The sequence below is a fragment of the Amborella trichopoda genome, chromosome 7 (genome assembly GCF_054954075.1).
Source record: "Amborella trichopoda isolate Santa Cruz 75 chromosome 7, AtrichopodaSantaCruz75HAP2 v2.0, whole genome shotgun sequence".
NCBI classification, from domain to species: domain Eukaryota; kingdom Viridiplantae; phylum Streptophyta; class Magnoliopsida; order Amborellales; family Amborellaceae; genus Amborella; species Amborella trichopoda.
Window position 1 is genome coordinate 34,131,442 of NC_142342.1, and position 26,460 is coordinate 34,157,901.

Below are 26,460 nucleotides of genomic sequence, written 5' to 3' on the forward strand. Positions count from 1 at the left end.
GGGTAGTGTTTAGGTGCAACTTGGGAAATACATTGCTACTATTTGGCTATGTCTGGAAGACATATGAAAAATGCATTACCATCCAAATATGAAAAATATGGCTATGTTTGGCAAACATGATTAAACTTTGGTTTCAACATAATAAGTCATTGGAATAATATGATTGGAATAACATGATTTTATTGTGATAAATCTTATTTTTATTTATTTTTTATAGAAGTATTTCAAATGTCCATCTCTCTATATATAATTTCAAATAAGCAATAAATTTATGATACCAAAATCAAAATCTTTATGGTACAAGTTAAAAAATCGGAAGAAGTTTGATTAGTAAACTAGAAGGTTTGGGAAGAAGTTTGATTAGTAAACTAGAAGGTTTGGTATTTGCAGTAGAAAATTTTTATGCATTGGAGGAGACTAAAGAGGTATCTTATTTCAATTTAGCTTTTACTAGTCTCTTACGAGGATTATGTTGTATGAAATTTTTTATTATGATTGTGTTGTGTAGTTTCTCATCGATTACCAATTATTATTTTTATTATTTTTGTTTTTATACGAGAGCTGATGGCAGGCTACAACCCAAATTGGGGATAGAGGGATGTAGAAATTTTTTTATTATGATTGCAGTAGAAAATTGTTCCTCATCAAGTTCTACAACTGTTCAAATCAATTTAGATTTTCCCTTACTTTCACTTACCAATTATTAAAATTACCAATTATTAAAAATTTTGTCTTTATATGAGAGTCAGATGAGGGCTACAACCCAAATTGGGGATAGAGGGATGTAGAAATTTTTTATTATGATTGCGGTAGAAAATTGTCCTCGTATATCTGTTCAAATCAATTTAGATTTCCCTTTTCATATCCCCTACTTTCACTTTCTACTTACCTTAATAATTATACAATACAGCGTATAGGGAAATGTTTTTTTAAGCGGGGGTAGGGCAGAGAGATGCACGTGAAAGATTTTCAAAGATTACCTGTCAACCTCGTAATAGATTTTTCATCCTTCACCTCGCGTAGTGGATTTCGTGATTTTTTGGAAAATCTCGGGTAATGTCGAGTAATGTCTTTCCATTTTCTTACTATTAAAGTGTACCCAAACAGTGTAAATGTCATATTTCTTTGTAATCTATTGTCACGTAATAGATTTCCACATTCCCAAACGGCCCCTAAATGAATTGAGTAATAAAAAATGTAGGGAATTTTCCAAGCTTTAAGGGCTCTGCAATACCCATTTGGGGTAATATTTGCCGAGTGATAGGGGTTAGGGTCAATGTTTTCTATGAGTCATATCTACTCCGCCGCAAGGCTCATTGTTGCTCATGTATGGTTTGTAATCCTTGCAGGATTAGTTTCCTTGCCCTTCTGCACTTGCTCTAGGTCAAGGCCTTTTTCAAGAGGAGAGGCATAGAGGATAGTCTAGAGATCACATTTTAGGATGAATCTGCAGGATGATGAAGTAGACTTCCATGTTATCTTGAGAAGCTATATGTTTTCGTGTGTCAGTGTCAATAGGCTTGCATGATATGAGATTGTAGCAATCAAGTCTCGATTTATCAATAAAGAACAAAAACGATTCAAAGGCAAATATAATGCAAAATGTCAACCATTTTTTGGTGATCTGAACTATCTAACTCATTAGTCCTACTATGGATGGGCAAAAATCTCGTTTATTGAACAGATCCTAACATCTCATCATAACTAGCTAATTTCTAGAATCCTATGTTCCCAGATATTAGGTTCTATCAAACAGCAGATTGTACAATCTCGAGGGATCTAGATAGGGTATCAAACAAGGGGTCTTGATGCGAAGGACATCAAATAGCTGGCTGAACCGAATTTTATTTCATGGACGTGATTCAAATTATCTGGGCTGAGCTGAATGGACTTGTTTGGAATTGTCTAGTTTGTTGTTGTTTTTGGGATTTTGTAGTAAATGCGGGTAAATTAAGTTTTCACACAATGTTGAGGGTGTTGGAAAGTGACATGGAGTCGATATAATAAGTATGGTCCATGCTTCCCATGTAGCCAATGTAATGACGGTTCCAATGTAATCAATGGTAAATGAGTCAATGTTTAGGGTTCTAAAGTTGATAAGTTCCAAGGTGGTATATGAATCAACATATTGTGGGTTTCAAGGTCAAGGTTGGTGAGTAACAACACATGGGGCTTGCATGCATAAGGACTCGAATCCATGGCGATTTGGAGAGCTAGGGCAAGTCTAAAAGCTACTCTACGTTTGGGGGTGTATCGTATAGTCAATGTTCAAATTAGGGGTGTATGTGGAGTGTTCTATAAATATTGTTTTATTTCCTTTGCTATACATGAAAGGTGGTTGCTTGATTGATGAGATGAAATTATCTTTTCCTACTTGTTGTAGTTGAGATTTGCTAAAACGTGCATGTTGGAATATCTCTATTTGGTATAATGGTGCAACCTACTTGGTGTAGCGGCACAATTAGAGCTAGAAAGACCTTTGTTTTTCCCTTCTTGACAGTGAACAATAAAGTCTTTTCCTTGTTTTGCTGACTAGCGCGATGGATTGGTTGTTGTTGCTAAATTGGCCTTCAATCTTCTTGTTTTGTGTTCTCGATGTTGTAGTGAGTAATTAGACCTATTGCTCTGGATCCCCTATTTGTTTACAAGGAAGATAAGAATCAAAAGGAGCAAACTACCTAATCATCATTCTCAGGCTAATCATAGAACACAGAAGTTGTGGTATCTTATGGATGTAACATAGGTCACATACCTCAGGATATAAGATTGCAAAACCCGAAATTTCCTCTCTAGAGTAGAAATGGACATGGCCAAAACTTTTAAGAAATGATAGGCGGAGTTCTCAATATTCAGATGGACAATATTCTAGTTCATGGGCTCTTTCCATCGTATAAGTTTTTCTGTGGATATAAATAAAGATAGGGTCTAGATCTCGTTTACCTTGGAATGAAATGTAAGGTAGATGTTTCTGTCGGAGAGGAGAGCATGCTCCATGCATAAGATTGTCGTCCTAGTGTCAAATCGGGAACATGGATTGGGATTATTCGAGACCAATTAAACACAACCCATTGATCATGTTGGTCGATTGATCAAGGAGTAATTTTTCTTTTTCATTGTCAAGAAAGGAAAGGAATAAGGGTCTTTTCGGCCCTAACCGAGTCACTACACCAAATAGGGCTGCACCACTATACCAAGTAGAGATCTTCCAACACATGTTGGGCAAATGTAAAGTACACCAAGTAAGAGAAAAATAATTTCATCTCGTTAATCAATCAACACCCTTTCATGCAAAACAAAAAAGAAGTATTTGTATAACATTCCGTGCACAACCTAATTTGAACAATGACTAAGATGATTCAAGAAAACCTTCATCCCCCCCAAAAAAGTAGACGAACTTCTAGACTGCTCATTCTCTCTGAGTCCTCATGCATGCAAGTCGCCATGAGTCCAAGCCTCCCTATGTTGCTACTCACCAACGTCCACCTTAAGACCCACAAGATGTTGACTCTAAGGTTGTCAAAATGTTGACTCTAAGGTTGTCCTCATCGATCATTTACTAATTAGAACCTTAACTACATTGACTAGATGGGAAACATGGGCTACACTTGCTACATGGATTCCAAGCCATTCTTTACTCTTAACATTATTTTAAAACCCAATTACCCCAATTAGGTACATATCTTGAAAACACCCAATAAACAAGATAATTTCAAGCAAGTCCATACAACTTTGTCAGTTAATGCCAATTGTTGAGGTTTTGTGGCTATTAAAGACCTTATGAGAGCATGTACTAAAAACATTATAGTAAAATGTTCGCTCCAGTGGGAATATGGTCGACTTTGGACAATGAGGCACTGCTAGTGCCAAGACTCATTTGAGCTTTGACTGGCTATGGCTCATAGGTGATGTTCAAAACCCATAGTCTTGGGCATTGTGTAAGCACAACTGATGATAGTTTCGATGGAGGGTTATCCCTTAATGAAGTCGGAGTTGTGCCGAGAATAGTTTGGTCAGGGGACTCCATGAGACCCCTGTATGTGATGGATGGCTGAAGAGGATAAGGGTCATAATCCTCATCATTACCGTCACACAACATGTACACTAGATAGTCGTCTGGGAAGTGGCAGTTTTGGATAAAGTTGTACGACTTGTACATGTTCGGAAGAGATGACTCCCCACAATACTGGACTGTGTTGGAAGGATCCTTAAAACATAGTGTTCAAATGGGGTCTAGAGTTGTCCTCAGGGAGGGACCTGTAATCCATGGATTATAATCGTGTCTCCTTCACTTATTGAATGACTTTGATAGTTCAATCATGAACCCCTGCGAAGGGCTGTGGGTCATAGAAACTATTGAGTCAGTTTGAGGAGGTGCAGTGAGATACGGTCTCTAGAAAGGATGGAGTCCTCAGTATATTTGTTATAATCATAATTCTATAGATCTTATTCCCATCAAATATCTTTGAATATATTTTTATATGTTTTAATTATTTTTAGATAATTAAAAATTATTTTTTGGACCTCTCTAGATATTTTATTTTATTAAAAAATGATTTTTAATGAGAGAATAAAAAATTGAATTTATTTTAATCAGAGATAAAATAAATTATTTAATGACAATATAAAATTTATTTGATCTTTTGAAAATTAAATTTTTATATATTGGGGTCCCATTGGATTTATTGGCCCCACCGATTAGTGTGGCGTGGGGCCCACATGGCCACCCATGAGGTGGGGTGTCCCACCTCTTATTCTTTCCTAAATTGGTTGGTTCTAATTAAGCCACATGGTGACTTGAGAATTTTAGGAAAGTGTGATGTAGAGATTTTAATTGATTTCAAAAGGGGAAAGTATAAGATTTAATTGATTTTGATTTTGTACTTTCTTTATTTTATATTTTGATGGGAACAGAGTTATGGAACTGATGGAAAATGGTTCCACCTTATTCCTTTAGTCATGATGGTTGATCTAAAGAATAAATGGATGAGATCTTTTCACCCCACAGGTCTCCAAGATCAAAGTTTAATATTAAATTTACAAAGATGAAAAATCCCTAACCCTAGAAACCCTAGCCTTTATTTAATAAAAACTAGCTATGGGGGCTCATTCTAAAGACACTTGATCTCTCGCTCTCTCTAAGCCAAACAGGTGGCACACCCCTCTCTAATCTCTCTCTAAATTAGGGTTTAGGAAGCACAAAGAAACCCTAAGGGGTGGCACGCCCAAGCCACAACACCCTAGCCTTCTAGTTTTGGCCTTATGCTCATGTGTTGGAATTTGGTCTAGATTATCCTATGAATGTCATGTTCTTAGCGAGTTTTGCCTTGGCTTCCCAAATTGTGAGACAAGTTCTTGAACCTAGATCTGTGCCATTGGTGGAGGAGACTTGGTGTGGGGTATGTTAAGTCCTTAGGAGTAACTTGAGGCAAGGTATACGGTAATTTTTTGGTTTATGCTCTTTTGATTTAATTGCACCATTTATTTAATTTTCAGATCTATGTTGTGAATGTAATTTTATTTTAATAGCAAGCGAGTGTTTTTGGTGTTTTATTTGTTTCACATATTGTATTTGGATACTTGTGAGTGATTCGGGTGGCAATACAAAAGAAAAGATAGAAAAATTTTAATTGGTATTGACTTGCCCGGTCACATAGTCCACCTTTTACCAATCACGCCCATGAAATAAAATTTGGTTCAGCCGGCTCTTGGAGGAGATTTGCATCATATTTGCAAGTTCAGCTCTCCAGAAGCCCAAGTCCTTAGACCCGGGTTTTTCCAATCCTAGTGTTTTTCTAGATCCCCATTGTCAAACGTGCGCATAAGTCTTTGTCCTCTAGAAAGAACCTTTCAATTGAATCTGTAAATACTTTCCTGTTTTCAGGCTATTGGCCCTATCTGTAGGTAATCTTCTAAATGCCTCCATGTCAAATCTGTCCTGGAATCTAGTTTCTTTCCAGTACAAGCCCCTAAAGAAAGAATCCATTGCCCCCGTGATCCCATGTTCATCAAAGTGTCTTTCTCCTTCCCCATTCCTAGATATGGTGTTTTTCCTCCTGGAGACAATTAGCATACATGTAAAAGTATTTAGTATTTCAATTCTCCTTTTGAAGTCACAGACTTGAAGATTTCTTCCACCGACTATTTTCTTCTCGTATCTACATTACCTCGATGAACTCTCTCAGATTCCCTTTTGTTGTCTTGTTCATTAGATTTCTCTGGAGCTGTGATCTCAGTAAGCGATGATCTTTTCCTTTGCTCTACATGCCCAAAACTTCTTATCTGGTTGGTTATTTGAAGAAGTAAAAGAAGGACCTCTTAAAGCCTCTTATGGTTTGTATCTTTTGTTTTTTGCATGAACTATCAAATGTTGGTCAATCATGATGCGTAATGGAATGAACATTTTTGGTTGAATATTTTTTTATTGGATTTTTGTTTCTGACAGATCTAATATGCCTCAACTTTTGATATTCATGTTGGAAAGAATTTATGTGCTATCTACCTCTTTTTGATTAGTTGAGAGCAATTGTTTGATGAATGAAAAGTTTCTTCTTGATCTCATTTAGACATGCATGTAACCAGGTCATTCATAGAAAATTCCCATGCTGGCATCAAGATTTCTCCTCAAGATCATGGCTATGTCGGAATGAGTGATAGGCTTGTGACAATCACAGGTTCCCTTGAGGAGCAGTTGCAGGCTGTCTCCTTGATTATTTCCAAGTTAATAGAAGATCCGCATTACTCACAATGGGCAAATTCTCCTCTTTCATATACAGGTGCGGACTCCTCTAAAGTTACCTTCCATCAGTATGGAGGCTTTTTCGACCTTGGATATATTGCTCATTAATGTGTAGTTTTGATTCATATTATATGATCCTTGTTTTGTGGGGCATGTATCCACGTACTCGTGAGCCCGTACTGGGTTTTGTCTCTGATTTAACTCGTAGATCTCAATTATTTTCTTGTGCAAGATAGATTCCAAGATGTAGCTTGTTGCCATTACAACAGTGCACGATTTTTAGCCTGTTGAAGAATAAAGCTTGGGGATTCATTACCGTTTCCTGAAATTGAACATTTTCTTCTTGAATGGATCTTAGCAAAATTTCTTGAATCAATGCTGTATGCTGAATTTGTTAGATGCTTTAATATATATTTCATACAAAAAATTTGACACGTGCAAGAGATTGACTTTAAGAACAATGTCCTAGACAGAAAACCAGGTCCAAGTTTGTCATAGTATGTAGACCAACCTAGATGATCTTTAGTCGAGCATATGCTAGGCTGTAATAAGTTAATGAAGTTTCAAATATTCAAGCCAAAAAGGGGTGCATCAGAGAATTTAGTCGTCAGGTACTTCAGTTTCTATTTGTGTATTGGCCAACAAAGGGTGCATCAGAGAATTTAGCTGCCAGGTACTTCAGTTTCCACTTGTGTATTGGCCAAGCAAAGGAGTCACTGAGAATCTGTCCTTTGGTGGCCTGAAAAGAAGAATGACACCATTACTCTCATGATGGATATCCTAGTAAATCCATGATTCTACTTAAAATTTTCCTGTTTTGAGTACTCATCAACGACTTCAAGAAACTTGAGAAGGCTTTAAAGAAACTTCCTATGAAACAAATGAATACAGGAATCTCAGTTATACCATTGGTTTGAGAGCTACAAATCTGAAATCAATGATGAGATTTCTGTTTAATGCTGGTAAGTGGCTCCTTCTCCATTAGTGCATGTGGAGGTATTTAAATAGATGGCAATATGTGGAACGAGTTTTATAGGCAAAGTACGTCATAGGTGTAATTGACATTATAGAGAATAGTTAGAGGTTTTTTGGCTTATGCTTTAGTATATGAAATAGAATCAAAGCTTGGGACCTAGAATTTGAAAGTGAAGTTGGAAAATGGTATGAGAAGGAGATTATGGAGAGCTGCTTCTTAAGGGGCCAAATAAGGTGGAAAAGGGTTAAGGTGATGTAATGTTACTTGTAGAATAATGATTGGTCTATTGGATTTTTCCATTATGTGCGAACTTATGGGGTCAATATGGGAGAACTAATTGAAGTTCTTGTTGTGGTTTCTATGGTCTACATGAGCCAGCAAGATAGGTCGAATGGAGTGGCATTGTCTCATTAGTCTTTGAAATTCTATTAAGTCTGTGTATTATAAGATGGTGGGCATTAGTAATCCTTATTTCGCTGGTCTGTTGGGTCTGGAAGAAAATATTCCTCTTTAAGATTTCAGCGTACTTTTGGATGTTTCAAATGACAGTTAAAGTGTAGGCTTTCAATATCTTAGCATCCTTTGCACATATGCAAGAGAAAAAATGGAATATACAGAAAGCAAAAAACAGAAAGAAATGAAACATTGACCACTCCCCCCTCAATGCCGTTTCACCTTAAAAGATTGGGGACATCTTAGGCTTGTGCAAATTTGTTTTTGAAGAATGTCAGCACATGTCATTTCTTTTTTACCTCCACACTATGTTTGTTAGTACCTCTATTCTGTAATTAATCAGGACTCACCTATGTCAACTCAGCTCATGTAGGTGCACATGTCTAAAGCTACTCAACTTGTCATGCACATGCAGTTCTGGAAAAACTTGCTGACTTATTTAGAACTTCGCCTAGTCCTGACTCCTATCCGGATCCTATTGAAAACAGCAAATATTCTCTATATCATCTGAGTTTTGTCTATCAAGACTCGGTGAGTCACCTCGTGACTTACTGAGTTTACTGATTTGCCTGGACTCAAGGCTTAATCAAGTCCAGAGCCAAGCCTGAGTCATAAACATTGGATGTTATAGAGTGGAAGGTGGCTTTTTGGAACATCATGGGTCTGCGTTTTGTTGGGCTATTTTCCATGCTAGTGTTTGAAAATGTGCCTACTCGGGCTCTGACTCACCCGAGTTGCCCAGAACCTGTAGGGTGCCAGGTCCTGTTGAAAACTTTGGGAACTGGTTGAGTCTCACCAGTTACTGAGGTTAGCATCTTATTTGGCTGAGCCCTTTTTGGACTCGGCCAAGCAGATCCCGCTGCCTTAAGCTCAGGCCCTACCCGGTTCTGAGTCTTAGTGATGTTCTCAATCATAGTTCTTTGTCATTTTCAAGAGAACATACATGGAAAACACCAGGAAAATTAAGGGGGAGAACAGTGCAATCTGCCTGAGGTCATGGAGAGTAGACCAGAGGAGTGGTGAGTGGTCATTAGCTGGGTGACTGTTCATAGATTGCCCCTCATGGAAGGTTGAAATCTTCGGTCATGGCCAAAGGGTGGATATAGGCTGTCAAAAGATTTGAAGAAATTAAAGAAACAAGAGAAAAACAAAAACAATAGAATAATTGTTATTCATTTGTTTGTTTCTTTGTTGATTTATATTTAAATAGTGAGGTCTTTAGCTGCTTCTCAAGTCTCTTGGTTTTAACTAGTCTGAAGAGCTATTATTAGTCATGGGCAAAGAGGCACTACCGGATTTTTACTTTCTACTGTGTCAAAGGGAGAGATTCATAACTATGAGTTGGATTTAGAAAGATTGAATGGTCCCTTGGGGACTTCATTAATCTTGGCTTTTAGATTCAAAATATATATGTCATTCTCGTGTAAATATAGACTACCTTTTTAGGTGATATTGGCAAGCATGGGAGCTAAGGGGATGTGGTTACTGTATTGGGATTCTACCAAACATAGTTTATTCATCCTTACAGGGCCTTACTTTTTGGCTTTTCATTGATTAAATATAATTTGATAGAATTGGAAGGTTCCTTCTGCACCCCCACCCCCCTACAAAAGATTTTTCATCTGTTTTTTGGAAAGCTCTTTATCCAGTTGATGGCCCCATTTATTATTCAATGGGGGCTTGCTACAAAATTTCTACAGTCTAGTGGTTGCTGTTACCCTTTAGACGTGAAAGTAAAGAACAAGAATTTGTTCCTTGCTCTGATGATCTACATTTGTGTTTTATTTGGTGAATATTGGAGCTTCACTGTTTACAGTTTGTTGGGGATCTGCAGGTGTTAACTTTTCTGGTCTTCATGGTGTACCGGTTGGTTATGTGCTTCCTCCTGTTGGACCTGTTGCTTACAATCTGATCAATTATGGATCAAATGGTGTTGGAGGAAAATATAAAAATAACAAGGTACTTCTTTTTCATTTTTATGGTTTTTATGACATGGTCTAGTTTCGACTCTTGGTAAATTTTGATTGTTTTGTTGTGTGCCTGTCCCTAAACTTTGATTTCATAATGTGTCTTCTATATGGCAATACTAAAACACTCAGTTTTCAATGAAGAATGCTTTTTCGGTGATTTGTATACTTTTTAAAGATCAGTTTCTTTCCTCCCTCATTTTGTCGAAGCTCAGGGTTAATTTGTAGGAGCTCAGTGTACTTGCATAATTTTCTTAACATTTGTGGTGGAACTCTAAACTTTTTTGCTTGCATTTTTCAGTTTCCGCTATAGCTTGATGCTATTGCAAAACATTAAATGTTTCAGGTTTCCTTATATGGGGACCACATGGCATAGGGCTAATGTTTGTTTTCTCAATCCTTAAAATGTTTGACTACATGCAGTTCATCTTTGGTCCTCAAAAGTGATCGCATATTCCCTTTACATGTACCACTTTGGTGTTGGATCGAAATCTACTGCTTGGTTTCCTTAACATTAAATGACCTGGTTGCCAAGATTTAGAAGAATCCACTATTTTCTTTCTCAATTTTGAAAGCATATTGGGTATTTTACTCGAATTTCCCGTTAGGATTTTGTGTTAAATGACAAAAACATGGTGAAAGAGAATTCTTGAAGTCTTATCACATTTAGTACTCTAGCAGATGGACATGTTTTGGTTTGTCTCATAGTTGTTGGAAGAAGGAGCGTTTTAAGAATCAAAAGTGGCGAATTACGAGAGGCTAGAAGCTTCCTATGGTAGGAAGCATCGTCAGTACAATGCATATCTCAGGAATCGAGATTCCTTCTTTTGAGAATCGTACTCCCTACCACTTGTAATTGCTCAAGTAATTATCAAGGAACGAGTTCCATAAGGCAAAAGGTTTGTTGCTCTAAAGTATCCTTACCAAGAATCCCTTTGTACTAGAATCAATGTATTGAGTAGTCAGTACGCTTAGCCCGGCTTCTCTAGTATTAGAACCGAGGTCCTTGACTTTCTAAACAAAGGTTCCTGTGGCATTGGAATCGATGTATTGAGTGCCCTTAATCACAGTTCCCCATCGTATTGGAATCAAGGTCATTGAGTGGCCTTAACTAGAGTTTCCTAGGTACTGCAATTGTGGTTTACTGGAGATTCTAGATTAAATAAAGAAAGTAAAATTATTCGATTTATTAATAATGATTTTAAAAAAAATATTAAATAAAGAATGATTGTAAAAATATTATGGAATGCTTTTCAAACATTATGTTCTTGAAAATTTAAGGTTTCCTGACATTCTTTGGCTTTAGCTTTTGTACATGATGTTTGGGAGCTTGTCACAGTTAGCTGTATTATATAGTGGGTTGGCTCTTGCTCCTTACCACGATATATAATGATCACCAAAGGTGTGATCCTTGGATGATTATGATGTGTCAATACTTGGATGATAAGCTGTGAACCTTGGATGATTATGATGAACCTTGGATGATTATGATGTGTCAATACTTGGATGATGATAAAGTGTTTATTTAAGTTATCCATCACAAAACTGAAGTGTTTGTTCGAGTTTTGTTGTGTATGTGTGCACCGGAACACATGCGTACCTTACTTTTTTCTCTGTTTATTTGAAAGGAAGTTAAAAAATATTTTGGTCAGTTCGTGGTGGAAACTACTTCTACTCTTATATTTGGAGATTTATTTCTCAAATTAATAATCCTAATTGTCTATTTAGATGCAGGAATATTGTACATGCTGTGATTCTTTTCCTTTGGAATCATACTTCGCAAGGTTAAGGACTAACATGCTACAATCATGTTACTATTTGGAGCTGTATACATGTCAGAATAATATATTCAACTTACAGAAAATTATAATTTCGGAAATATGAAGGTTGCTTCTCAATTGATGGGATCGATGGCAATATCTTTTTGATTTATATTCCAGACTTAATAAGACTAGCTGGATTGGATTTGAAACATCTTAATGCTATGTAACCTGCAAGGCATGGATTTTTAATATTGGTCTTTTGCCATTTTAGACATTTTTTGAAACTGATATTTTAGCCAAAATTGAGAACCCTAAACCAGGAATAATTTGTAATGACTTTAATTATATACCTACTCTCTAGTCTGTAAGCACAGTTTCTTTCTGTGATATGTTAATTTCAAGTTATAAACTATCTAACAAATGGGGAATGTATTCATTCTGAAGATTAAAGGCATATTCCAATGGAGCCCATCTTTGAATGTTTCCTCTCTCTTTGTACGCCCTTGCTCTAAAGGGGATCGTGGGGAATGAAACTTGACCAAATTACTGATCAACTCTATTATGATGCATGTAAGCAGTTTGGCACATTCTTGCTTGAGGTGATTTACATCTTCCTGACGTTGCAACTGAAAAAAGAAAAAGGCCCCCCTTTTTTTCTCTAATTAAAGTGTCACAATGTAAGTACATATATGGGTATTTACCAAATTAATTTAATCTTTTGGAACTGTTTTCCTTATGAAGCTGCTTTTTAAATTTTTTCTGTTTAGTCTCTTGACTATGCAATTTTGTTAGTTTAGGTTTTTATTGTGAAGTAATTATTATGATATATGTTATAAAACTCAAACTACATGTGATTCCCTTGAGTCCCTTGTTAAATTTGATTTGAAGATATTTAGCATGGCGTTTCTCCTAAGCCACTTGATCTGCCAAGGATGATTTTTGGGAAGCCATTGGTTGTTCCTTCCATATTACGAAATGACTTGTTTATTCCATATTCTTTGGTATCAAAAAGTACAAAGATGCCTGCCAAATGGCTATTTATGATGTAGTGTTGCCCCTATCAAGGTCTCCTCACCTATAGGCTCTAGCATCACTATAATTCTCCTGGGAGTTTTTACCCCTCCAGAGTTTAAAAGACTTTCCTTGTTAATGACCATGCTTGTATTAATTTTCCTCTTAATATAGGTACCCATTTTGGAAAAAAAGAAGTTCAAGTTCAACTACATTTCATGGTTCCCATATGGCATCACAGGCAGTCTTCATGTTCCTATTACCTACTTTTCTTTTAATAGAGTATAATGGTTTTCTTTGTGCCCCTTTGAGAACCATATTTTTAGATGAGATATGAGCTTGAGAAGTTTATTCATCATCATCATCATCATCATCATCGTCAAAACCTTTTCCCAACCGGTACAACGCGCCGCTTTTGGGAAACGCCCTAGCATAAGCAGATATTGTAGGTTTAGGATTTATGATATGTTTTGGCAAACGTTTACGTTGGCTGCCTACCTAGCACAACCCAGCCCTTTACCCGGCATAGGATAGGTTAAGGGAAAGTTTAAGGGTCTCACCCTTCTTAGACAATCAAGAAGTTTATTCATATTGTGACTATTTGTTGGACCAGAAGTAATTTCAAAGCAGCATATTAAAATATAAAATTGGGCATGAACTTTTTCTTGATGATAAGCTCCAGCATGCAAGGAGGCCTATAGTTGTGAAAGATGTGAACATTGAGTTAAAAATAAAATGGAAGCTTCAACACAAACATTGTTAGACTAGGTTATTCATGGAGTACTTTGGTATTTGGGTTTGATAGCTATGAAATATTCTGTTAAAATTTATACATAATCACCTTATTAAAGATATTGCAAGGTCCTTGAAAGATGTGATAACCAAGTGATTATGTAAAAAGTACTAAAACAACAAATCAAATATTTGGGAATGCATTTCCGAGGTAGGTGATGAAATAAATATTGTAGGGAGAAATTTTTTAAATTAGTTGAGGCGTTTGATAGAAAAACGTCTGTTCTATTTAAATAATTCTAAAAATTTAAAAAACTATCAAAACAAAATGTTGAAGGGTTTGGAATATCTTAAATAACTATAAAACAATGGTATCAAGTGGGTTATGTGGAAAGTTTTTTAATTGTAAGATGATTTTTGCCCTCACCCAAATTATCTTTAAAGGCCTTGATGAGGATTATTTTGTGCTTTCAAAGAAGTCAAACATGTGATTATATATATACATAAAAAAAAATTAAGTCAAAGGAATAGATTTAGTTTATAAGTCAAAAGAATAAATTTATTTCAGAGCCTATAGGTTCAATCCTCTTTCTGGTATCAGAGTCCATAGGTTTAATCCTATAGTTCCCTCTTTCTTTCTCTGTTCTCTCTTGCAACAAAGTGTGGTGGGAAAAGATTTGCCCTATCAAAAATGGCTTGTGCATTTTTTTATGATAACATCTCTTACCCAGAAAAACCAACAACTGATTTTGAAGATAGACCTTTACTTGAAATCAAGTTTTTACACCATTGGAATAAATATTCCCCTTTAAGAGAAAGTGATTTAATTATTCCATAGATGGTGCATGATCTTTCTAGTCATTCACCCAAAGAAAATGGCAGAAAGAAAAGAATTGGTATGTACTGAAGCTTCTCCCATAGCTATAATTGAATTTTGGGGTGTATTATAGTGATGATGGAGGACTATTTTATGCTCTTTTAGAACTATATTTAGCCCCAAAACAAATTTTGCCTACCTAGTATTTGCCTACGTACTTACTTACAAAATTCTGTAAGTTCTCTATCCAGTGATGAATCTAATGATTGACTAGTCGTTTTTAGTGAAGAGTCTCATATTGAAAAAAATCAAACAAAGTTTTCAAAGTGATTACAAGGGGAACTTTAGGAAAGTGTTCGAAAAACCATTCAAAGAGGATGCGATTAAAACGAAAATATGTATTAAATTCGAAAAATGGAGCATTCTCAAAATCTTTTACTAGGGTGCAAGAGATGGAGCTGAAGATTGGAAAAAAGATAGAGTTATTTCTGGAAACTAGCGCTAATATAAATTTTTGCACCAAAGAACTATGGAAAAACTGGGTAAAATGCGCACAAGGATAAGAAGTTGATATCATGAATGGTGGAATAAAATTATCAGAATTTGCCATCAATGTTCCTGTTAAAATTGGAGACAAAGTGATTTTGGTAAAGTTTGTTAATATTGAGGATGGAGGATACCAAGTAGGAATGGGCACTGTGACTCTATTTCTTCAAAAATAATAGGCTCTATGACTCTAGATGAAAGAAGCCCTTGACAGTGTCATGAGACTTTATAATTTTTACTATAGAAGGAGAAAAATAAATTGTACCTCAAATTCCACTAACTTTTAGAATGAGGACAAACAAAATCCAAAACAATCATTCTATATTAAAAATATGAAAAATGTTCAAAAGTTGGAAAAGAATATGAAAAATATAAAATTATCAGACAAATGAAGGGCATGAGCTTAGAAGCCAGTTTAAAATTGCTTGATATAAGAGAAATTGCAGAAATCCTTAAATAACTACTTGAGTCATTCCACAATATTTTGGACAAAAGCAGCCCATGGTTTTCTTTTTAGTGGTATTACTTTAAGAGAGTGGTTTTACTTTTTACAAATAGTTTTGATTTTTGAAATGATTATACTAATTTCTTTTGCTTTTGGAGTGGAATAACTATTTGAACTGGCTTCTAAGCTCATGCCCTTTATTTGTCAGATAATTTCATATTTTTTATGTTCTTTTCCAAACTTTTGAACATCTTTCATAGTTTTTATTATAGAAGGATTGTTGTGAATTTTGTTTGCCCTTATTCTGAAAGTTGGTGGAATTCGAGGTACAATTTCTTTTTCTTTTTCTGTAGTAAAAATTATCAAGTTTCTTGACATTGTGTAAGGGTTTATTTCATCTAGAGTCACATAACCTTTTCTTGCTTGGTATCCTCCATCCTCAATATTAACAAACTTACCAAAATCACTTTGTCTCCAATATTAACAGAAACATTGATGGCAAATTCTATGAATTTTCTTCTATCATTCATGCTATCAACTTATTGGCCTTGTGAGTATTTTACCAAATTTTTTCATAGTTCTTTGGTGCAAAAATTGAAATTAGCACCAGTACCAGAAATAATTATCTTTTCCAATTTTTGCCTCCATCTATATCAATTTTTGCTGGCACTGGTAAAAAATTTTGAGTATGCAGCATTTTTCTAATTTGATACTTTTTTTTTTGGAAATCTCTTCCTCTTTGAATGATTTTTCAAACAATTTCCTAAAGTCCCCCTTGTAATCACTTTGAAAACTCTGTTTGATTTTTTCAATCTGAGACTCTTTATTAGAATAGACTAGTAAATCATCAGATTCATCAACACCGGATAGAGAAACTTACAGAGTTCTCTTCGATTGTCTGGTAAGGGTAAGATGTTGAGCATTCTTCTTTATGTTTGCTCTTTTCTCTAGAGGCTGCTTCCTTCCAAGTAATCATCTTGCTTTGTCCCTCAATTTCTTCATTTTCATCATTGTACCTACATCTTTTGGAGTAGGAGTAGTAGGGACAGAGTCTAAAACTTCTCAAGGTCTCCATTGCACAACCAATTTGGTTTTTATGACATCTCTAAAAAACTCTCTTTCTGAAATCTCAACAAATACTGAATGGGCAAAATTTTGTTTTGAGGCTAATTATAGTTCTGAAAGAGCATAAAATTTTCTTTCATCATTACTATTATACACACTTTCCCAAGATTCAATTATAGGTATGAGATAAGCTTCAATACATACCCATTCTTTTCTTTCTACCTTTTTCTTTGGGTTGAAGACTGGATGATCATGCACCATCCGTGGAATAATTAAATCTCTCTCTTACAGAGGAATATTTATTCCATTGGTGTAAAAACTTGATTTCAAGTATCGGTCTATCTTCGAAATCAATTGTTTTTGTTTTTCTGGGTAATAGATATTATCATAAAGAAATGCACAAGCCATTTTTTGATAGGGCAGATCTTTTCCCACCGTGCTTTTCTGCAAGAGAGAATAGAGAAAGAAAGAGGGAACCAAAGGATTGAACCTATGGGCTCTAATACTAGAAAGATGTACATGTGAGTTGGCATAAAGGATCTTAAAACTAACTACTTGTTATGAACTTCTTTTTTACTTCTTAGAGATATAAAGTAATGTCAAAAGAACAGTTTTGTAAGTTGGCCCTACATGAGGTTTCTATTAGAAAACCTAAAAGAAATATTACTTTAGGTGTTTCTTTAAGGGTTCCAACAAAAGGAGACTAGAGAATAGAATTTCGAGTTTTTGGAAAATGAAATCTCAGATGATTTATAAAAGAGAGGAGAGAGACTTGAGATTTGGGTTGAAAAACAAGAATCCAAGACACTGCTACTATATTATTATGAGTTGCATGAGTATTTATTTAGATGACTGGCTGTAGAAGAGACCTTATTGATATAATGTTATTTTTATTTCTAAAGGAAGTAAACTTCAGCATATGTATGAGTAAAATGTGGCCAAAAAGAAAAAGCATATTAATGAGTATTTTCTGGTTTGATTTAAACTCAAAATATTACAAAATCGTGTAATGGCAATCTTTTGTTGAACCTTTGTCCTGCTTGACATGCTATTTTCTAATAAGTTCACCTCAGTTGATAAAGCACCTGCTTTTAAATTTCTTCTTTCTGTTGTCTCTATCAACAAAATCTGTCCGAATCATAGTTAAGGGAACCGTGGGGGTAGGGTGGCGTTCCCGCTCTGGAACCTCGATTCCATGGTTCCTCCTAGGGATCTCGTAGGGACCTCGGTTTTTCAAGTTTGGGATCTCGCTTCCAAAATTTTGGGATGTCGCTCCCAAATAAAGTGGATCACGTTCCAAGCATTAGTGGATTCCAGTACTATTTAGAAATAGATTCCCGCTCACATCAAACATGGTCCAAGGTTTGGTACATTATCATCATGGGTTCCATATATGTGGAATCTACTTTCAAAACCAGATGAATCCAGTTCCACATAAGTCCTACACCTCTCTCTCTCTCTCCCCCTTTTATATTAGTGGAAAGTTTTATAACCGAGCAACAAATTCAGTATTCATGCAAATGGCAAGTTTTATAATAGAGCAACAAATTCAGTATTCATGCTCTGATCAAATACTAGATTATCCAATAAAATGTCCAATCAAGACAAAGTAACCAACACAACATTCATATTCTGATCCTAAATCCTGATTTATCACATAAATCTTAGAAATTCAATGCATCGAAACCCATGTAACATTCGTGTTTCAATCCAAATACCTGATTATGGCATAAATCACAAAATGTATACGTAAAGCAACAAAAAAAGCATACATCTCGTCACAATCTCTCCACTCGCACTCTCTCCCTCACTCACTCCTCCCTGCGCACACCTCTCTCTACTGCACACAACTCTCTCTCTACTGCGCACACAAACACCTCTCTCTACTGCACACACATGCACCTCTCTCGCTATTGCGCACACACACACCTCTCTCTCTACTGCACACACATACACACTCAACTCTCTCTCTCTCTCTCTCTCTCTCTCTCTCTTATACATGCACAAGAGTCATAGAAATACACAGGGAAAGAGCACAAGCGCACATACCTGTAGCGTGGGAGAGTTGGGAGGAGCGACCCGATTCACTAGAATGATCACCACAAGCTAATGGCGAAGGAGCTGTGTGGGCTGGTTTTGGGTCCAAGGGTTAATATAGAGGGAGGGGGAATTGGGCGGGGAAGAGGGAAGGTGGGGGTACGTGTTGGTGATCTAAGTATTTAGTTGATTAAAATAATAGAAAAAATCCAATTTGTATACTTGTAGATTATTTTTTGGATTTATGTGTAAGGAATATCTTGGTGGTCCGAGGGACTATGTTATTAAAGTTATACCTCTAATGGGATTTGGAGAATATATAAGAAAAATGGAATACATAAGTATACTTTGGACTATCTAATAGAGTGATCTATACATTTAGCATTTATCAAGTAGTATACTTTGGACTATCTAATAGAGTGATCTATACATTTAGCATTTATCAAGTAGTATACTTTGGACTATCTAATAGAGTGATCTATACATTTAGCATTTATCAAGTAGTATATAGGCACCGGATGTATCAAATTTTAGTTTTGTGCATTTAATTAAATAGGGTATGTCATACACATTAGTTTTTGGACTAAGGACCATGGACTAAGAAGCAAAATAATCCATACTCTTTAGATTTATCAAGCATATAGGCATGTGTTGCATAAAAATATGGTTTGATGGACTTATTTAAACATAGGATGTCATACGTATTACATTTTGGACTATGGACCTTATACTATATAGTAATGTGCCTAAAAGTGTTTAATATTTCATCAAGTAGCATCTATGCCTAGAAATAGGGCACTATGGATTTATTTAATTAGAGGTTGTCATACAATCATATGTACATATTGGATTTTGAAGCATGGACTATAGACATATACAGTAAAGTGTTCAGTAGTATTTAGCATTTATCAAGTAGCATGCAAGCATGTGATGTATAGAAATGGGGCACTATAGATTTATTTAACTAGAGGATAGTGTACATATTGGACTCGTTCCCTTAACTAATGGTAGTTGCAGACCTTGGGGCCATTCAACTGAGGACCTTGATTCCTATACTTGAAGAATCTCGATATTAGAACAAGAGGAACGCCGTTATATGACAAACGGAAACCACGATCTTTTAACCAAGGGAACCCATACTAGCTCTACTTGGCAACCTCGTTTAATGTGTAATGGAGCTTAGATTCTGACCAGCCAAAACCTTGAACCCATCGATATGGGATCTTGCTCCCATAAACCTAAGGATCTCGTTCCCTCTCGTTCATTGTACGGACTCCGATCCCAAACCTAGGGACTTTCCGCAATAGAGCAGTTCGGCGATTCCCGAACCAATTCTGCTCCTGTCTCCAACAACTATGGGCTGAATGCTAACATTAAAGAATGGATCAATAAGGTATTCGATTGTCTAAGTTCTGCTTCTTGCGTTTGAGATTGGTCCTTTTACTGGGTTGGAGGGCTGCATTAGTACCATAGTGTTAGCAAATCACCGATTAAACGACGATTTTTTTAAAAAATCGGTGCCTCTATGGAATCTGTTTAAAGCTACGACTTTTTGAAAAGTTCGGCAAAAAATCGCGTATTTTTCATAAAAACGTTTAAAACACGATTTTTTCATAAAACAATCTAAACCAGTTCAAAAAATTGTACCCTTTTTTTACCTGTACCTGTAAATTTTTATTTTGAAAGATTTTTTTTTTTCCTGTTTTGTGTATTGCAGCCATTGCTATTTTCATACTTTCTAAAAAAAATATTATTTCCAAAAAAAAAAACCTAAAATAGAAATTTTTATCCTCAATGTATTTATGTATTGTTAAGGTTATTAACGTAGGGTTTATGATGAAATATGTGATTATTTGTGATAACTGGTTTTATGAAAATATTGTTTATGGGACAAATTAGAGCTCAAAACATACTCTTTTACTGATGAATGAGAAGCAGAGAGTGTGACTACATGACCAAGTGATCAATATTATGTTTTTGATTATGTGATAACAGAGGTAACATGATACTGTAAACTGTGTAAATTGTAAACTTACTGGAGCAAGCTATTGTACATATAGGATTAGTCCCCCAACGTAATCCTTCAGCACTGCTTTTCTGCTGTTTCCCCAAGAAAATGAAAAACCATCTTCCTTTTCTCTCTCTAAAAATCAGCATCCCCAAGCAAAAAATCAGCATCCCAAATCTTGCCCAAGCCCCAAATCGTGCCTCTCTAAAATCAGAGCATTCAAATCTTCCCAAATCTTCCTTTTCTCTCTCTAAAAACAGAGCACCCAAATCATGCCTCTAACAGAGAACCCGAATGACCCTCTTCGTTTTCTCTCTCTAGAAACAGAGAATTGTGAACCCAAATGGATGACCCTCATCATTTTATCTCTCTAGAAACAGAGAACTGTGAACCCAAATCGATGACCCTCTTCCTTTTATCTCTCTAGAAACAAAGAACTGTGAACCCAAATTGACGACGCTCATCCTTTTATCTCTCTAGAAACAAAGAACTGTGAACCCAAATGGATGATTCTCTTTCTTTTTTCTCTCCATGAACAGAGAACTCGAACCCAAATGGTGTATTTAACCAGCCCTGTTTTCAATCAAAGAAATGTATAAAAACTTTAACCATAGTTATAGAGTGACCATAGTCACCATTCCATAGTTAAAGCATTTTAATGAGAAAAACAAAATCGTGTATTTTTTTTTGGTACCTACTAAGTAGGTGTGATGTTTGTTAAAGTATTTAATGAGTAAATTTTTATGGTATATTTGTTTTTGGTATGTACTAAGTAGGTGTCATGTTTCTTAAAGTATTTAATGACTAAATTTATATGGTATATATTTTTTTGGTATGTACCAAGTAGGTGTAATGTTTCTTAAAGTTTCTACTATTTTAAACTTATCTAATTTTTTGACTCCGATTTTTTGCGCCTAGTCCGATATATTGATGATATCTTTACATGAAGTATTTTTGCCAATCTGTATTTTTGACCCAATTTTTTCATCCGACTTTTTAAAATAAAAATGATTTGTTTCCGATTTTATGGTGAACCGATCCCCAACTTGCTAACTATGATTAGTAGTTCAAAAAAGGACAAACTGTGGCTGTCATTGAGGCACAAAGGCATGAGATTTCGTTCTCTAAACTTTTATCATGCAACAGACATGCATTTGTTACATATACAATGCATTCATGCTAAATGCTAATAAATGTATATAGTTTGGAATCCATTAATGTATATTTGATTGCAACCAAAATCAACTGAATGGGAAGAGTGATACTGAAATAATTTGAATTGTGAGTTGCTTGGTACTATTAACTTGGACAGCCAAACGCTAAATTCTTCTCTTGGGGTCAGGAAACCACAGTGTTCATTGAAAGGAAATAAAGAATGTCATTCAACTCCAGTACTTGAATTGTGAGTTGCTTGGTACAAACTTGGACAGTCAAACGTTGAATTCTTCTCTAGGGGTGAGAAACCGACGTTTTCATTGAAAGGAAATAAAGAATTTCATTCAACTGAAGAAAGTCATAACAAGTACTTGATTTAAGCGCATGGGTTGTCAGATGATGCACTTTCATTATATTGAAAGCTTGGGATCGCATTAGATTCTGGAGGGATCTATGGATGGGTCTAAATACTTTGGAACATGCATTCCCAAGTCTTTTTCTCATTGCTTCAGATCAGGAAGTTACTATCTCAGTCAATCGAAGTGGTCAGCGGATAAACTGTTTGGGTATTCTATAAAGCCCTCACTCTATCAAATGAAAACCCTGCAATCACTAAAAGGGCATGGCTGACCCCTGCACTCCCCAAAGTTCAGGCCTTCAACTAGTTAGCAGTCTCCAACAAGGCTTTAGACCATATTCAGAAAGGTAACCCGCTATTGAACAGATGTAGCATGTGTAAAGAAGAAGAGGAGACCATCGACCATTTATTTGTCCATTGCAAGGTGCACTCCCGAGTCTTGTGCTTCATACTTGGTGGATTGACCATGGATCCATGTGGCATGAGTCGAACACTTGTTCTGATCTTAGTTCTCGACCTCCCTACTTAGCCTTGGTATTATTACTTTGGCACTTGTCATCTAAGCGACTGTAATCTTTGGGCACCAGCCCGCAAAGAGCTTGTGGCGTACTCATCCATGGACCTCGATAATCAGTGGAAGCACATCATATGATAAACATCACACACAATCTGAAGATATTCCCATAGGATACCTCCAGAAAAAAGAGTAATTAAGCTAAATTTTGGCAGCATTACTATTGGAAATCCGGGCCGTGCCTGCATCAGAGGCCTTTTCAGAAACCACTGGGCGAGACTCTACTTACTCCGGTCCAGCGGGCATAGCAGACGCAATACTTATGGTGGCCCTAGCATATCTTGTCAGATTCCAAATGTTTGATTGTAGTTGAGTTTAGCCTTATTAATTAAAGGCAACATCCAAAATGTTATCAACTGAGCTGAAGAGGGAACGCTTCTTGTCCTTGGAGACTGGACGATAAGTTCGATCAGATTTTTGATAGTTGCTCATCCACACACTTGTGGAGGGAGGCCAATGTGGGCGTCTCGAGTTCCAATCCCTTGATCACTCATTACTACCTTCCTGGAGGAGCAAAGTTCTGTTCCCATATGTTCTATACAAATAGATAAACCATAAATGCTTTATTATTTATACATGGAAAACTGTACATTTTCAATCATTAACACAAACAGATGGAAGGTTTAGGGGAATTAAGGGAGATGATATGGAAAATCTAGAATGGTGTCCCAGAAAACAAAATAGTACCTGAAATGAAAGAGAGTAATATATGAAAGTTGGGAAATACAATTCCCAATTGACATCGAGTGAGATAGAGCACACGTAGTGAGGTCTTAATGCATGTAGAAAGATTGAGAGACACTTGTAATGCGGATCTTTGTAAGTAATAAATATTGTTTCACACAAGGCGATCTCACGTATCATAAATTGTTATGCAATCCTATACGATGGGTGGGTAGTCACACAAACCCCTACTTGTAAATAAATATCAATACATATATATATATATATATATATATATATATATATATATATATATATATATATATAAACACAGACAGATAGATATTCATCTAAAAGGAAAGCTATTTCTTCTTGGTTAATGACCCTTAAATCTTATCATGAGAAGTGTGTGGTCTAGCCCCAGCTGCATCTAGGATGGGAGGGACTTTTACTTGTAGGTGTAATAATCTGATAGGTTTATTCATTTTCGAACCAAACAAAAAGTAAATTTCTGGTAAAAAAGAGAACCAAACATGCATTTAGTAATCACTTTTTTAGTGATATTCAAAGTACACCTTGAAGTGTCATATTTGTTATCTTTCATTGCCTTTTAATCGTGGTTCTACTGTGCATCAAGGATGCTTAGTTTGTCCAATCTCATTTCTGTAGGGACTGATACCCCCAGTTATGGCTCTGAGGCAGTCAAGTGGGCCTCAAGATGGGCCAAGCAATTCAGTTCCGAACTCTATCACCCTTGGTGTCGGGGATGAGCATATCGGTGCAGTTGTGGGTCGAGGTGGAAGGAGCGTCATGGAGATCATGCAGGTTTATATTCATTGCTATATTTTTGCTAGCTTAAAATTTGTCCATGTTACGCCATCTTGGCTAATCAGGCTTGCGCCCCTTTCTAGGTGAGTGGTGCTAGAATAAAGATATCAGATCGGGGTGATTTCATTTCTGGTACATCAGACAGGTCTGAAATTTAACTGTCTCTCTCTCTCTCTCTCTCTCTCTCTCTCTCTCACACACACACACACACACACACACACACGCACACATACACACACACTGCTTTCTCCTCATGCCCAATTCTATTTGTCACAGGAAAGTTACTATCACAGGTTCATCAGAAGCGATCCATACTGCTGAGGCTATGATCCAACAGAGGGTTGCATCTGTCTCTGAGAGGTGATGATTTAATGTTTGGGCTGCATGGCCTTTCATTTTTATCTTTGTAGTTGTCATTTTCGAAATTCCTTCACCCTGTTCAAGTTTGGAAGTTCCTCCTAAATGCTGGGTCTGATCAAACACCTTTAATCTCAAATTACTGCCATTTTTCAAATGAGATACCGATGTTTGGCCTTCTTTAGAAGGCTGGAAAATTTGAGTTGAGCAGGTTAAAAGCAAGTGGGAGCTTATGACTTGACCAAAGAGGAATTCCTGTTTAGGCAGGGACCATCGGATAGGCAATTTTGGTCCAGGGTGGGTTGGTTTCACTTGAGTGAGAAGTACATGTACTGTTTGTTGCGAGAGGCCATGCAGTTGGGTTCTTAGCAAATGTAACTTTCTAATGTTAGTGTTAATTGTCTCCAAAAATTCCGTGTAGTATTCTTTATTTTGGATTGAATTTGAATTTGGTCATATCTGAGGTGTATGGATTGAAATAGCAGGGAAATGATTTGCCTTATAGTGGCTTCTGATTTAGACAACTTTTGAGATAAATGCAATCTCACTTGAAATTAGTTATAGTTGTGAATGATTCTGTGATGATTCCCGTTCAGCATGATTCTTTATTGTGTGTCATTGTAAGTGTCATACCAGTAATTGCCATATTTAATAGCAATGCTACAGCTTAGTTGCATATATATTGCCGGGGTTCCAATGGAGATGTCGTCTCAAGACGTGGTGGCAACTTTGTTGAAAAACTAGTGTCTATTCTCCAAAATTTAAGTTCTACTTGACGTATCCATTCTTATATGTTAAAAGGAAGAAGAAAAAATAGAAACTCGATTTAAAGACTCAACAATTTTAAAATCTTCAAGTTTAAATAACTTGACAAACTTACATGGTCTAATAATTATTGTTTTGGGAAAGGGGCTAGGGTCGTGGTAGAAGCACCCACATACCTTAATCATCATGTTGTAGTTTACATTCCCACTGACACTACTTAACTAATAGCTTAAAAAAAACTAATTTTTAAATTATTTTAAAAAATGAGTAGGGCCTGTGTACCCCACTGAATTGCCCCAAAAAAAAAAAATTTATTGTCTCAGAGCCGATAATCCTAAAACGGAAACCCAGCTTTTGTTTTTTTGAGAGTCCTTTACAATTTTGTTAAGATGGACCAAACCAGTGAGTTATCACGTGAGGAAAGTTTATGATCCATTTCTCTTCTACTACTTATGGGTGACCAATTTGGAAAAATGTAATTTGGACCTTCCACAATCCATGGAGTTAAATATCTCGTTGATCATCCTGCACCTACCTGCAAAAGCACCTTTGGGTCACTTAGGAAGAACTTTCAAGCTTTCCAATGTTCCTTAGCGGATGCAAGATTTGTTAATTTTAGGACAAGCTAGTAATAACGAGGGGTTCAAATGGGCTGTGCTGGCCTTTTGCCCAACATGGGCCGGGTTCGTGCCCGTCATGCTGGGATGGCCTTAATTAAGACCCTTTGCATTAATGGGCCAGGCATGGGCCTTGGCAATGAGGCCTAATGGGCCGTTATGCGAATTATAGTTTGCCATGGTGCACATGGGGCTGGGCCGGCCCAACTGACCTAGAAGGTTCCGTCTGACAGGGGACAAGTTCAGGCCACTTCATAGGTCAGTTGGGGCCGGATTTTAAGGCCCATTGGCTTAACAGGTGGGCCAAGTTCTGTGTTGGCCCAGCCGTTTGTGCTGCTAATAATGCCCACGTACTGAGTGAAGACTACTTGAGTATGGATCTAAGATCCGTGTAAATAAATGAAAGGAGAATATTGTGTTAGGTACTGAAATCCCTCATCCACCATTGTTACTTATCGGCGATAGCTGAGTTGAGCCATGTTCCCGACTTTTAAGCCTGCCTTGTTCGTCAGCAGAACTGGTAATGCCGACCGTCCATTGCTAACTACAGAAGGTGAGCTGGTCCGATACCTCACTATACTATGTAG

At 36.4% G+C, this 26,460-nt stretch overlaps 1 protein-coding gene across 4 annotated transcripts in view; it reads left to right on the forward strand.

The window, feature by feature from the left end:
- The window catches only part of BTR1L (binding to TOMV RNA 1L (long form)), a 38,351-nt gene extending 13,303 nt beyond the window's left edge, over nucleotides 1-25,048 (forward strand). Inside the window, exons 4-9 of one of the 4 annotated variants that reach the window (XM_006843038.4) lie at nucleotides 6,580-6,773; nucleotides 10,000-10,124; nucleotides 23,976-24,131; nucleotides 24,218-24,279; nucleotides 24,411-24,494; nucleotides 24,677-25,048. In XM_006843038.4, the coding sequence (XP_006843101.2) occupies nucleotides 6,580-6,773; nucleotides 10,000-10,124; nucleotides 23,976-24,131; nucleotides 24,218-24,279; nucleotides 24,411-24,494; nucleotides 24,677-24,698 (643 nt within the window). In that variant the 3' untranslated portion in view covers nucleotides 24,699-25,048. Of the gene's footprint in view, nucleotides 1-6,579; nucleotides 6,774-9,999; nucleotides 10,125-12,473; nucleotides 12,584-23,975; nucleotides 24,132-24,217; nucleotides 24,280-24,410; nucleotides 24,598-24,676 lie in introns of those variants that run through there. The other 3 variants (XM_011624585.3, XM_088872579.1, XM_088872580.1) reach the window with 3 other exon arrangements.
- Nucleotides 25,049-26,460: the final 1,412 nt, after the last annotated feature.